The 14060-nt window shown below is 44.3% G+C and overlaps 1 protein-coding gene and 1 long non-coding RNA gene across 4 annotated transcripts in view; one reads left to right on the top strand and one right to left on the bottom strand.

Moving 5' to 3' along the window:
• The window catches only part of CPLX1 (complexin 1), a 107159-nt gene extending 102419 nt beyond the window's left edge, over positions 1-4740 (bottom strand). The window contains exons 1-2 of one of the 3 annotated variants that reach the window (XM_085043678.1): positions 4431-4740; positions 3618-3720 (exon numbers count right to left, since the gene is read on the bottom strand). In XM_085043678.1, coding sequence (XP_084899804.1) covers positions 3618-3648 — 31 coding nt within the window. In that variant the 5' untranslated portion in view covers positions 3649-3720; positions 4431-4740. Of the gene's footprint in view, positions 1-3617; positions 3721-3884; positions 3904-4430 lie in introns of those variants that run through there. The other 2 variants (XM_085043677.1, XM_085043679.1) reach the window with 2 other exon arrangements.
• A 579-nt stretch (positions 4741-5319) lies between these two features.
• On the top strand, positions 5320-11870 carry LOC146424617 (uncharacterized). The gene is made up of 2 exons (XR_014846723.1): positions 5320-5575; positions 9765-11870. It is a non-coding gene; the product is annotated as an uncharacterized LOC146424617 (long non-coding RNA).
• Positions 11871-14060: the final 2190 nt, after the last annotated feature.

The following is a 14060-nucleotide window of genomic DNA, read 5'->3' as shown; positions in this document are numbered from 1 at the left end:
AAGAAGAAGGAGCAATTTTAAACCTTTAGGTTTCCTCTTGCTACTTTCTTCTTTTTGTCTTACACAGATAATCAGCATCTTGACCTCTGCATGGCTTCTGTCACTGTCAGACAATAAATAGTGTGACTTCCATATAGGATGTTAAAAGGTCTGAGAATCACAGGGGGGAAAAAAAGCCCTACACAAAGAAATTGGCCAGATAACCTGGTATCTCGTACTGCTTTCCTGGACCATAGTTCCCACTGCTAATGAAAGGGTCAAGGATTTTGCCATGAAGAGGCCAGGGATTTGAAAAGACACATTTCAAGCTGGTCAACCTCCAGGCAGAAACTCTGTTGCCAGCACTAGAAGCAAAATCCCACTGCTGGCAGTACAGCAGAGGATGACCTTCCACTGCACAGAAACAGCAGGCTTCTGCAGATCTTTAACAACAAGCCAGGGAAAAGACACATTCTACTTCAGCAACACAATAACCCTGTCAAACTGATTTCACAAAATCTAAACAATAATAATAATTTGGAAGTCACCCAGACTTGCAAACAAAGCAACTTGACACCACATAACTGCCTTTCCTTGCTTGCTAACTTAGCTCACCTAGCCTTCAAAACACCTCATTGCCTTCTTCCCCTATGGGCAAAACTTCAAGGAAAAGCAAATCTGATTGTCCTGTCCCATTAGAGACAAGGTAATATCTTCCAATTTTGGTCCACAGGCAATGGCAAAACTCCCACAGAAGCATTCTGCTAAGGTTAGTGCTACTGCTAATTAGCAGAGAGTGAGACCTCCTGTTTCTCTATAAGGTGAGTGAGGAGGTCGGAGAACAATGACGTTTTTCTTTCAGGACCTTAACTGATCACTCCCTATGACAAAACCTAGTCCCAGACTCCTCACGTACTTCAGAGCTCTGCATTGTCGTGTCCAGCAGGGAAAGGTCAAAAGCACCCATCTGCAAACAGTTTTCAAATCCAGGCTCTTAACTATCACAAGCTCTGGCCTAAGCCTCATTTTGGGGCTGTACACTGGGAAGAGAAAATGACATACCCATTATGAAAATGACATACCCATTATGCTCTGCCAAGGAAACCAAACTGGCCCTCAGCCTTTGTGAATTGTCACCAGCTGAGATAGCTTAACCCTTCAACTATCTTAGCTGTAGGTGCTCTGCAGGCAGTATCTATGGCAGGTCTGGTTCTCTGTAAATTAGAGGGGACTTTACTCACAAAATTGCCGTACTTTTTTCTTTCTTCCAGGAGTACCATATGAGATTTTGAGAATGGGATAAGAACTTTCACACCATTCAAAAAATCCTATCAAACTGACAAATGAATTCAGAGGTGTTCCAGGAAAAGCCATATTAAACTGAAATCAAAGAGCCATAAAATCCACACAGTGTCTCCCAGAAAGTGAGGATAATCCATACGGTCACTAGCAGATCAGACCTAGTATCCTAACCAAAGCAAGCCTATCAATCATTAAAGGTTTGGTGATTTGCTGTTTTGAGCATCTTTGTGGACACAATTCACAGATTCTCAGATTATTTTGAGTTGGAAGGCACCCAGAAGGATCACTGAGTCCAACTCTTAAGTAAATCTCCCTTTACCTGTCAGAACTGGCAGACAAAAAGGGTTCTGGCCCCAAAACTAAGGAAGCAAATTATAACCTGTAGTCTTTGGTTTGCTGTGCCTGTGTGGCCAGCTTGGATGATTTGCATCAGCTTGGGCTTTAACTCCAGACAGAAACAAATGTCCAAAACCTCCTGTATTTTCCCTAATGTATTTGCACTGGGAGATCTTGTTTTATCTTGTTGAAATTATTTTTAATTTAAAAAGAGGACTCTGCTTAATGAATTAGCATTTCCTGGATTTTACCACTCTGCAGAGGCTTCTCCCTTATTGAGTAAGTGGGTAAGTTCCAGACACATTAAGTCATCTGTCAGAGGAGTTGGTGCCCTGAGCTGCATCTTGACAGACATCAGGAGCTCAGATTTCACAAAAAGGTGCTTTTTGAATTTACCTTCTCAGAAAGCCCTATTATTGTACAAATCCTGACTCTGGCATGGAACATCATCTTAGAATGAAGGTCTGCCCAGAGTGAATGTTGTTAAGCACAGGCAGACACTGCTTCCAACCCATGTTAAGTCACCAAGCTGCAGCAAAAAAAGCATGCATCTCAAATGTTATTCTTTTGCTGCAGCCCTCCTCCCCCTGCCTTTAACTGCAGTATCTAAGCAGTTATTTCTCTTTCCTGGACTCATGGATCTCCAGCTGTAGTGGCTGTATCTCCAGTTTGCAGGTACATTAGTTCATTTCTGTGCAAGCAACCCAGCCAACAGTTCAAAACCTGAACATTTTAACACTAATTCTCCTTCAAAACAGGCACTGAAGAGTGACATGAAACATAGCACTGTTACCTTCCAATATAGATGTCTTCATACCTTGCTATTTCATGCAACCAAATTAGTCCCTTTCTTCTCCAGTTTGATCTCCCAATTCAAAATACCCCAACTAAAACTTGGGTTGCTAGCTTAACAAGAATGTTAACATTCTTAACAGTGACAATTTTGCTCCCCTTGTGAAAAACATGCACCACTTTCAGAGATGAAAAAGCATTGTTTCCATGCCGTGGGAGAGAGTCCTGCAGTAAATGTTGAAGTTGTAAATGACATCAATATCACCACACATTAAACATTTACACAGTCCCATGACTCTACATTTTCTGCAAGCAAAAAACAACGACAAAAGTATACATGAGATACAGTCCAAGAGAGAATGAACAACTTCCTCTGAGGCCAATATTTCAGTTCCCAACAGCATCCAGCATCACCTCAGTGACAACGTTGCTTAGGCTGAATGTTCAGGTCAAGCAGCCTAGAAAGTAACTGTGGCAGTAAAAAAGGAACCTAATTCCCAAATATTTGTGCATTAGTTTCAATTTCTCCTGCACACATACCTACTTTTTCTATTTCCCACCATTAGTTTAAAACAATTCCTCACACATGTAAGATAATATACAGAAACACATAGAAGGTTGGCCTCAAATCCAGGTAGGGTGTGTAGGAATACTTTATTACCATTTCCCTCCTTATTGTGACAGTGCTCTTACTAAAAACAACCCTCAAAATATCAGGGACAAAAATTTCTGTATTGGCCTTTTTTTTTCAGGATTTGGACAATCTTTGGGGCAAAGGAGAAAGAGGGCTCACACACAAAGACAAAATGCCACCCTTACTCTGGGTTTACTCTGCCTAAACCAGTCTGCACCCTTTATAACACCTGCCTCAGTGGCATGGCATGAAGCAAATCAAGATCTGCATACTGGGATATGCAAACAGTTGGTAGGGTGCCAAGTAGGCATGACCCAGGGCCAGCACACCTTGTGTGGGAGGACTCTTCTTTCACATGGTGCTTTGGTATCTGCTTGTTGCTGCCCTCTCCTGCTCAGACTCTTAAAACACTCCACTCTGGGATCATGAAATCAGTGACAGGCATGCTCTTCCAAGTCCTCAGAAAAACATTCCAGCTGCAGACCCTACCCTAGTAGACCATCCTCTCTCTTACTAGGGGCAAAGGAGAGGAGTAGGAGGGATTCAAGACCCCTCATGTGCCAACCACACTTACCTCCTAGAGCTTGTTTCATAACAAAATCCATGATTTGTTGTTGGGGTACTTCCCACCTTCACACCTTACAATGCACAGAGACCAGGAATCCTTGGAAGGCAGCCTGCAAAGAGGCACAATCAAAAGAGGAATAGTGTCTCAAGGAGAAGAAAAGGCTAATGCCTGGTCTTCCTCAGCTCTCTCCCCACAGCCCTCCTCCCTTTGTCTGAGTGCAGACAAGTTTCCGACCCTCCATCCCTTCAGACCCTGCTTTGCACGACAAGGCACCTAAGGAGCAGAGCTGCATGCTGGCGAGCGGTCAGCGAGTGGGAGGAGTCAGGGCTACACGGTGGTTCCCCCAGACAGGGCAAGCGGCCGGGAGCAAGTGCGGAGGAGCAATGCGGTGCCTCTTCACGGCTTGTCTCCTGCAGACGGGCAGGAAGGGGTTAAACCTTTGAACTTTCTCGTTTCCCCGCCTGCTTCTCGCCCTCTCGGTTTTCAGAGGGTTTGCTCCGGGCTGGCAGCTCCGCCCGGGACCGCCAAGGGGGCATTTGAAGGTGAAGCACCCTGCAAGTGCTTGGGAGAACAAGCGGGGGATGCTGGGCGATCAGGATGAGGATGCAGTGCGGGTGGCGGGATGGAATGTCCCCAACCAGAACCCCTCGGACAGCCCCCAGCGCAGTGCCAGCGAGGGCTGCACCTCCGCAGGGTGAGCCGGGACGGCTCAAGGTTGAGACCGGCCGGCCGCAGGTACAGCACCGCAGCCTCGCCGCGCCGGCTGCTGCCTCCCACCCCCCGCCCGGCTCCGGCACCGGGTCACAGCCGTGCCAGCACCTGGAGGGACGAGGGCTGTCCCCGTCTCTGCGTGCCCGCACCCCGCCTCTCCTCTCTGCCCTTCCCGGCTCAGCACGATACCTCGCAGGGCGGCAGGCGCTGTGCTGAGACGGGCCGGGCTGGGGCAGGTGGCGGCTGCTGCTCCTCTCCTCTCCCACGGGCTCCGGCCGGCGCCCGTGTGCCTTGCCGGGGAAGTTGCGGGTGCGGAGTGGGGGAGAAGGGATGAGTCCAGACCTTCTCCCTACTTTTCCCCCGCGCCCCTCTTTTTATCACAGCATTTCCGGACCATCCCACCGACACGGTCCCTCCTTCCTCCTCCCCTCGTTGCGGGAGCTGGACTCTCTCCCTCCCCCTGCCTCCGGCTCCCCCGCCCCTTCCCTGCACCGCCCTCGCCCCTCGGTGCTCGCTGCCGAGCAGGCCCCCAGCGTTCCCCAAGCCCCTCGGAGGGGTGCGTGTATGCGTGCTTGTCCCCCACCCCATCCCCTGCTGTCTCCAGCGGCCAGGTGTCCTTGTGCTTTGCCGTGGGGGGAAGGAGGGGTTGCTGTCAGCCCGCTGTTGTATTTTGCAATTGCTTCCTTGCCTCTCCTCGGGAATCAGTGCGTGTGCCAGGGGAAATCTCTGCAAACACGGCTTCCTGCAAAAGGGGGAGGGTGTGGGAGAGCGTTCTGCATCCTCTGTTCTGAGTCCTTTCCGGAGATCCCCTCTCATTCCCTAGGTCCTGGAACGAGTTGGAGAGGCAAGATAGAAGACAGGGAGGGAGCAGACTCTTCTCCTCCCTCCTCGGTTTAACTGTGCCGGAGAAGAACCGCCGGCTGCTCGTCTCTGTGCTCTCGCTATCCAGGTCGGGGGGCGATGGCGGGGGGGCTGAGGGGGGTGGCGGGATGGGGGAAAAGAGGAAAGTCGTCTCCCTGCGATTGCCGCTGAAGGACGCGAGCGCGGCGATCTGTCCAGCCCGGATTCGGGACGGCATCTGAAGGTGAGAAGGAAGGAGCTCTGTGCGGTGCGAGCGCTACGTGGGAAAGCAGAGCAATACCCCCTTCACAGCACCGGCGCCCACCTTTAGGGATGCCGACAGCCGGCTTGGAGCTGGGTGGGGAGGAGACGAGTTCTGCTGCTGATCCGTCCTTTTGTCGCCAACAGGAGAGGTGGGACAGCACCCCCCAAAGTAACCTTTATGGGTCTAAAGGGAGGGAGGGGGTTAGGGCGCAGTGCTGCCGGCAGTAGTGGGAGCCCGGGGATGGGGAGCAGCGGCGCCTCCTGGGGAGACGCTGGCACGGCCCACGGGCGACCTCGTCTGAAGGTCAGGAAGGACACCGGGCCAGCACCTGGCACCGCGCGGCATGCAGATCCAGCAGGCATGACAGGCCAGTCAGTCCCTCCCGGGGCAGCGATGCCGGCCATCGGAGCTCCGCAGGCTGCAAAGCTCTCCGATGCCAGCTGCAGATGCGGGAGTGCAGTCTACATGCGGGAGTGCATGTTTCTACACTCAGGGCAGTGTCTACCACCTGGGTCTGCCTCGCTGCCCCATGCCTGTCAGTGCTTCAAAGGAATTTGGATAATGCCCTTTATAGCATGCCTTAATTTTCAGTTATCCTGAAGTGATCAGACAATTGGACTGGATTGTCTTTTTAGGTCCCTTCTACTCAACTATTCGGTTCTATAGGCTCCCAGAAAACCACTTCTGCAGCAGACACTAGTGTTAGTCTAAGAAACTCACCTGGGTAAACACGTGCTGCACTTTTACTAACAAGTTTCAGAAAGAAAAAAATAATACCAAGACAGGGTGGAAAATCATCTTGTTTTAAGCCTTAACTCACCTCCCAGAATTTACAGTTCAAAGTTCATAAAGCAGTATTTTTTATGCTTTTTCGTACATAACATAGGTATGCATCAGCATAGATTACTGTGCTCAAGAAACAAACCCAGGAACCTGCTGGAGCTGTGTGCCCAGGTTTCTATGCAATTAACACAGTAGTTCCAGATCTGTGTTTCCAGATCTGTGTTGCCACCCAAAGTGCCTGTATGGCTTTGAGCAGGGCTTATAGTTTGTGTCTGTCCTAAAACACCTCACATTCCTTTTTCATCATGTGTTTGCTACTAGAGAGAGGGACAGTGTGCCCACCCCACACTTCTAAACCTGTGTATGCACACCTTGCTCTTATATCCTGGAGTTCGGGAAGGAACAATTCAAATACCCTCAAAAAGAAGGATCAGGAAAATGTGAGCTCATAGTTAGAATACCCAATCACCTAAAATCAGCTTTCTTCTTCCTATATTGGTAGTAATGGAGCATGCTACACCAAGACACTCCTGTAGCAGCCAAAGGTCAGCATAGCCAAGTGGGGTTGCTGAGAAATGTCTTTGTTCCTGTTCACAGGCTACTTACAAGCTTTGCAATAGCAAATGTCCTCCCATGTGTGCAGAGAATAAGTGATGTCATCCACAGGAGATTTCAAAAGCCAGACAAAACAATAAGGACGTCAAGAAGTCCCTGAGAAGTCCTTGAGCTTCTTGTTGACCGTTTTAGAGCTGCTGGTCTGTTCCCAGAGCCAGATGACTCTCCAAGGGTCATGTACGCATGGTTCTGTTCCCAAACTGTACCCACTTTTCCAGATTATACAGCTGACACAGAAAATCGTGACACATGAGACAGTGAAACATAATTCTTAGCACCAACTACTTCACAGTTCCCTCCTCTTCAGGAGAACAAGGCACGTCATCAAATCACAAATTCCACTGAGATACTCTAAGTCCTAGCTTCAGCACCTCTTCCCTGCCCCAAACACCAGCTTCCAAATAACTCCCAGGACGTACCTTACAGATGAAAATCCAATACTTTGTGAGACTGATTTGGGTGCCTTCTGTCCAGGTGGTACCCTGACCACTCAGTCAGAAAAGTTTCCACCAGTATACTCCTCACCCCATGAGGATCAGGCACGGAGGCAAGAAAGGATACAGTCAAAAAGAGATGATGTAGTCTATAGATCTGTGTCTATTCACAGTCTCAGAAAGGCTTCTGGTGAAGGCTTTTACCTTGGAGACAAAACCTTTCCTCAACTTGTTGCGAAACCCAGCCAGAAGGATGGACTCATGGGGGTCTGTTAGGTTTACCTGCCTTACATAATGTCGGCTACAAGAGCAGTAACAGCTTCTGCAGCCATGGTAATGAAACGAGCAGCACCACATGCATCTTCTTTCTGATGGCATTTAACAATACACTAGATTTATAATAATTTATGAGCATAAATCCGGTTGTAATGCAATTTTATAACATTTACTAGACAGCAACAAATCTCAGAAATAGCAGTGTTTTTGTCACCAGGATGAGGGGTAGAGATTGGTATGAACGCATGGGATCTGTCCTAGCACCATGGACAGAGGAGAACTGCCTCACATGCTGAGGCTACCTCTAACACATCCAAAACTTCCCCAAACCAAAGCCAGTCGTTAGCCTGATTTGCACTCTGTAGCTGACATATGACTGCTCCTGATTGTGGGAACAAGCTTGTTCTTCCTTACAGAACCAGAACGATTCAACTTTGTGACCTTGCTGGTGCAGATGAAGGGTGCAGAAAACTGAGCAAAGATCTCCTCCATGGAGTTTTGTCCATGGAACTCAGACTCCTTCCTTAGCCACCAGCTGGGATCTGTGTTTATCGATATCCATGTAAGAAGTGGAATAAGCCAACAATTGGGTTTGGTGACATTTTCCATAGAAAAATATATATTTGGATTTCCAAAAAGAAGGGAAGGTCTGTTTTCAGAAGAAAAAAAAATTAAATTAGTCAGGATGTTTCATCTCAACATCTTTAAATGCAATGTTTGATTATTCAATTCCATATGGTGTTTGACTACTTAGTTGAAACCAATGCTGTGTGAAAATGATACTAATAAGAAAGCTCACAAACAAAGTCTGAAGGTTAGAGAAAACACTTAAGCAGCTGCCCAAAATGAACAGACTTTGTTTCTTTTTCCCTTTCTTTTTCTTTTCCCCCATTTTCTTATGAGCTCTCACTGTTATAACTACTGTACTGTTCAGTGGACTGCAGGCAAGACCTGCAGAGGAGCAAGATGATCAGCTTTTTATCAATACAGCTACTGAGACAGAGGAGTCAGGCACTTGCTAAGGGTAGTTTGTGTACATCAGTTGCAATCCCTTCAGTGGTTTAGTTCACTGAACGCAATTCTACTGCATGTTTCATTTTCTCTTCAACTGTCAATTCAACTGTCAAAACATTTCAGAATTCAAGCGTTTTTTGCCTCTTCAAAAGTATTGCTTTGTTTCCTGTTGTTCAATTCAACTTACAGCACTGGCTTTAAGTAACCTCTTTATTTTCCAACCAAATAGAAAAAACAACAACATAGTGTTCTTTTAAAGCAGTATGTGTTTCCCTTAAGCCAAAACTATAAAAGTGCTTTTCCTCCATTTCTGATAACTCTGAAGCTCTGGTCCCTTGAGATCTCTAGAAGATGCATTTACTAGTTAAGCATTTGTTTCAGATATCACAAGACCAAATTTTAGCTGCCTGCCCTTAGAAAATCTGAAATAAACATGTATTGGTTGTTCTTTCTCAATTACATGCAAACACAAGAATGCAATTTATATGTTGGTTTTGGTTTTTTTTTTAATGAACACGAATGCCCCAGCCTACTTCATGAACAAGACCCTTGGTAGGCTGCCATTTACAGCTTCTAGGTCCTAAGCTGACAACTTCTACACTAGGGGAGTAGAATAGTCTACCTATTCTACTCCCCTAGTCCCCATGGCTCCATTCCTTTATTTGCTTCCTGTTCTCTGAATAAGCTCTTGCGTTACCAGGCTAATTAAGAGCCCCATCTCAGCAGGGCTCTGATTCCTGTGGATAGGCATGATCAGGTAAATATCCTGTAGCTTTTATCTCCAGGATTTACAACTCCACTTTATAAGGTTTCTTCAGCAGAGAGAAGTTGTCCATAAAGCCAAGAATCCATCTTCATCACTGCAGTGATTAAATAATGATGTCTCTATCCAAAGCATAACAAGTTTTTGTCATGAGATTATTATTTCAAGTACTTTTGGCAGGAATTTTTCCATCCGTGAATAAGTCATCCAAACCAGAGCATTCATGATGTGATATTTCAGTTTATACAGGAGTTCAGAGGCAAATAAGGAAAGAAATTTTTACTGTTTTTTTATTTGATGCTATTGAGATATTCTGCTTTGATGTATCAAAAGTGCTGCACATTTTCAATGACCAAATCACTTTGCCTTGACTCTTTGCTTCGAGCAATACATGTCTATATGAAAACTAAACAAAACCATAACAGAGTAACCCTTTCTCTTTTTTTTTTCAGAATTCTTATGTCATCAAGAGGAGAAAAGAGGTCACACTTTTCCTCTTTGTTGTAATTTCAAGTGCAAGGAAGATTCAAAATGTCAAACACACTTTACCATTTTGCAACAGAATTTCTATTTTGCCAGGTATTTCTGTGTCTCACCTTATTACTCTATGTCTTAGAAAAGAAAATGATCAGAGGAAAACAGCATACTTGGCTGTGATGGTGTCACATGCTGGGGCCTGTAGTTCTTTACCTGCATTAAAAGAGTAGTCCCAAGTTCTGATCTCAACTTGGAAGGAAGGTCCCCACCTCAAAAAGTCAATCTCTGAACCATAACAACAAATGCAATTTTTTAAATTTGCTTTTTGTTAAGCATGAAGTGAATGTGTGGTTATCTTTAGATACTTCCGGTGCCTGTAAAGCAATTATTCTTAGGTGTGATGTGTATGCCGGCAAATTGAGCTGTTATAATATTATGATCTTTACACTCAGATGTTTCTGAAGATACCATGGTAGTTAGATGCAATCTGACAGCTCAGGAATCCTCATATCTTCCTGTTTCAGTTTTGAAGTTGCTGTCCACTGCCTCACTTTGATAAGAAACCTAAACATGTGATGAGGTAATTTTCTGGGTGGAGTGTATTTGCTGAATACAGTGAGTGGAATAGCAGTACCTAAAAATCTAGGTAATTCATCCAAAAATAGATATATACATCATTTTAGAATGTGTTTGTTTTTTTCTTTTTCCCCTCAGTGGAACTGTAAAAAGTAACTTGTAATGTCACATAAATAAATCAAACTGTCCAGCCAGCTCATTCCCTGCTTTTACTGGCATGACATTTCTTCTATTGATCCATTCAGTGCCAGTGAATCAAGAGCTCCATGGTGTTGTAGGAACAAAATTGTATGCAGGCAGCAATGTAGGAGATTCTATCCCCTTGCACTGCACAACCAAACACAAGGTATACAATGCAGTGAGGAAACCCATCTACCATGGCTTCCATGCCATCGTGTTGTCCTTTCGTCAGCTTCTATCCATGAGACTCCAAGGACATCCACTACCATCCCTTTTCCTGCTTCATCCTTGTATTGCCAGTTGATCATATATCTCGTAGTCCTATAATGTTTTTTTCCCTTCTGGTATTTTTTTAAGACTTCCTCTCTTCAGCAACTGACACAGTTTTCTGATAGTACTGTTGCTTTGAATTTCATCTCTCTTGCTGCAAGTACCCATTTGTGTGCAAATCAATGGAAATGGAACTAAAATGTTGCATCTTGTATGGATTCTTCTGTCACTGACATATTTTTTACATCACGTCTATTAAACCTATATTTTTATCCCACTGTCTTCAGGGATCCCACAGATCCCACTGTCTTCAGGGGCTATGACAGCTAGTCAGACCCCAAGCATTTAGTCTGACCAGGTAATACCTTCTAAAGCTAAAACTTATTTTTTAAATAAAAAATTCATAATTTTATTATTTTGTTGTTCACATCCTCCCCATGTCCAGTTCATGCAAGTGAATCCCTTAACAAAAAGGAAAAGAGTTAACTATACTATGTAATGTCAGAGGAATACATCAGCGGTGACCATATTAAACAGTCACAAAAAGGATGACTGACTACTGACCAGTAGAAATGAGAGTTTAGTAACCATAATAAAGTTCTTATATCTAAACATGATGAGTATTAGACAAGTGTGGCCAAAACACAGATTTCAATTTAAGCTAAAGCACTAGAGAGTTAAACTTAATAGACTGAAATAACTGGCCTTGGACACTTCCATTAGTTCATGTGTGTAGGTGCTTTGCTGAATCCAAATTAGTTCCTCTAAGCCTGAACATCTCATATGATGAGTTTCCCTGAATGTGAATTATGTGATTGTAAACATGATCTATCAATTTAACTCTTACACAGGGCCTTGCTCTATAATCATTCTTTACTAAAAATTATTAACAAAGTAGAGGAGAAAATTCACTGTGTTTAATGAATCTTTAGGAGATGCAGATCTAAAGAGGAAAATGTGCTGTGTTGAGAGTCAAAACATTTTAGGAATCGATAACTTGAATGCTTAATCACTAATATGCTTGAATCTCTGTGAAATACAAACATCGTTCCATACATCCTTGTCTGCCTTTTAATTTTACATTTTTTTCTCACTAATTAGTTACATGCCATTTCTTATCGAATCCCCTTTTGCAATATTTAATCTCCAAATTACAATGTTTTTCAGCCAGCTGATGCACACAAGCAAAGCAGGTCACTACTCTTGCAGATGAGTACCTTTGTCCAGGTCCCCTCCTGATGTGCCAGTTCCAGTGAGTAAGAGTGAGGTCATTTGCCCACTGTCTGAGACTGTCTGGCGTGGGGTGCCAGGGCTGGGGACATGAGTTGGAGAGGCCTGGCTGGTGTAGCTTCAGTCTTGGCTCCATTGAGGACTGAGAAATGTGTGTTCAAAGACAACTTAAGCAAACACAGACAGAGAAAATTTTGTTTTCCTGTTTCATTGGTGTTATTCCTCAGGTTTCCAAGCTGCCTGGGAATGGTGGCAAATTCCCTGCTGGGACTTCCTCTAGAACTCATTGTTTCTTTCACTCCCACTCAGACTCTACCACAGTTATACTTCAGACTAAACTCCTCTTTTCAGAGAGTTCCCTGCTCCAGTATCACAGTGGAATAGTAAAAAACACTCAAATAATGGATTAGGGCTCTGTGGTTAAGCACATATTTAAGCACCCTGAGAAAAACGGATTTAGACCCAAAAGCAATAGGAGATAATCAAAATTATGTAATGTGGAAATATGACATTTACAACACACCTGTACACTCATTTGGTATTGTCTATCAATTCCACAACTTTTTAATGCACCAGCACGATTCAACCTCGAGTAACACAGGAGTAAAAGTCTCACAATATGAGTTTCAAATAATTTCATAGAAATTGTTGGCTTGTTAGAGGAGAATTAAATTTTATTAAGTCTTCATGAGAGACTAATTGTAGTGAGAATCCCTACTAGGAAATAAAGACCCTACTCAGGAGAGTTTTCAAGGAATTGACATTATATTAAATTGGTGGCACATTTGGGTTTCTTTCCCCTTCAATTTGAAATGGTGAGAGACTTGAATTAATCTTCTCTGCACTTTTTTTCCACTTGGAGCTACCCCTGTCACAAAATTACTTTATAAGCTACCTTTAAATGAATGTACACTTGTGGATATGAGATTTTCCTTCTGCTCCATGCCATATGAGACTGCACTGTCACTAGAAAATTAAATAAAAACTAGAAATTGAACTTTGGGAGGCACTAAAAGTCTGCTGCCTGTTATGTGCATGGATTTCAAATTGCATTATTTGTTTATTGAAAATTCATTGGACGTGTATTTCTTTCACCACTGATAAAGATATACCCATGAAGACAGTCTTGCATCATGGAGAGAAAAGGTAAGCAAAACACGAAAGGCATCACCTTTCTGCATGAGCAGAATTTGAACACATGTGTCTAGAAATGAGCGTAGAGCAAACTCTTGCTCCTAATATGAACCAGCAGATCCAATATTAACAATACCGTATGTACCACAAATTCAGATATCTGAAGTTTATCAGCAAGGTCAAGTAGAAGGGTTGAGATCATTACTAAAGGAGGGCATGAAAGGAGTTTGCCCCATGAGAAGAACGGTAGTGTATCCAGAGGGAATCTATGCCAACTCACTTGGTGATGGAGGCAGGAGCAAAGCCACATCTCCAAGCACACGACCAGGCTTCTCTTGATGTGCCGTTTCACTTTCAAATGAGATGTGTGATCTTCACAGTCCTGGCTCTAGACCAGGTGTCAGTCCCATATGATCCTCTCAGGATCAGAGCAGACACATACATGATCATGCATGGATGAAGTATTTTCATGAACAGAGACTTCAAGGAACATGTGGGATTCCACTGCCCATGTAAGGCCAGACCAGAGCCAGACACTGGATTTTAGCTTGCATCCCAAGGGAAATCTTGCCTAGACTGGACCGTGTTCATCTATTAGCTAGCGCAACGGATATGGCTATACATCTCTCCTGTCAACTCAGAAGTGTGCAGATACCCAGGAAAGAGCACTTATGTGTGAAGAGCTGATCTCACTTCCAGGAACTGCAGAATAGGATGCTGAGATTCAATATTTGTTAAGGTGAAGAGCAGTGTCGTGGCAGTGGGAATAACTTGCAGGTCACATCTAGTTCCTTCTCAGAAAGCTTCATCCTTACAAAAGCTTAGAATTTTTTCTAGTAAAAAGAATAAAAGTAATAATTTTTTGTGCTACCAATGTCTTA

Source organism: Lichenostomus cassidix, chromosome Z, assembly GCF_008360975.1.
Source record: "Lichenostomus cassidix isolate B80296 chromosome Z, HeHo_3.0, whole genome shotgun sequence".
NCBI lineage: Eukaryota > Metazoa > Chordata > Aves > Passeriformes > Meliphagidae > Lichenostomus > Lichenostomus cassidix.
This window is presented reverse-complemented; position numbering and strand designations above follow the sequence as displayed.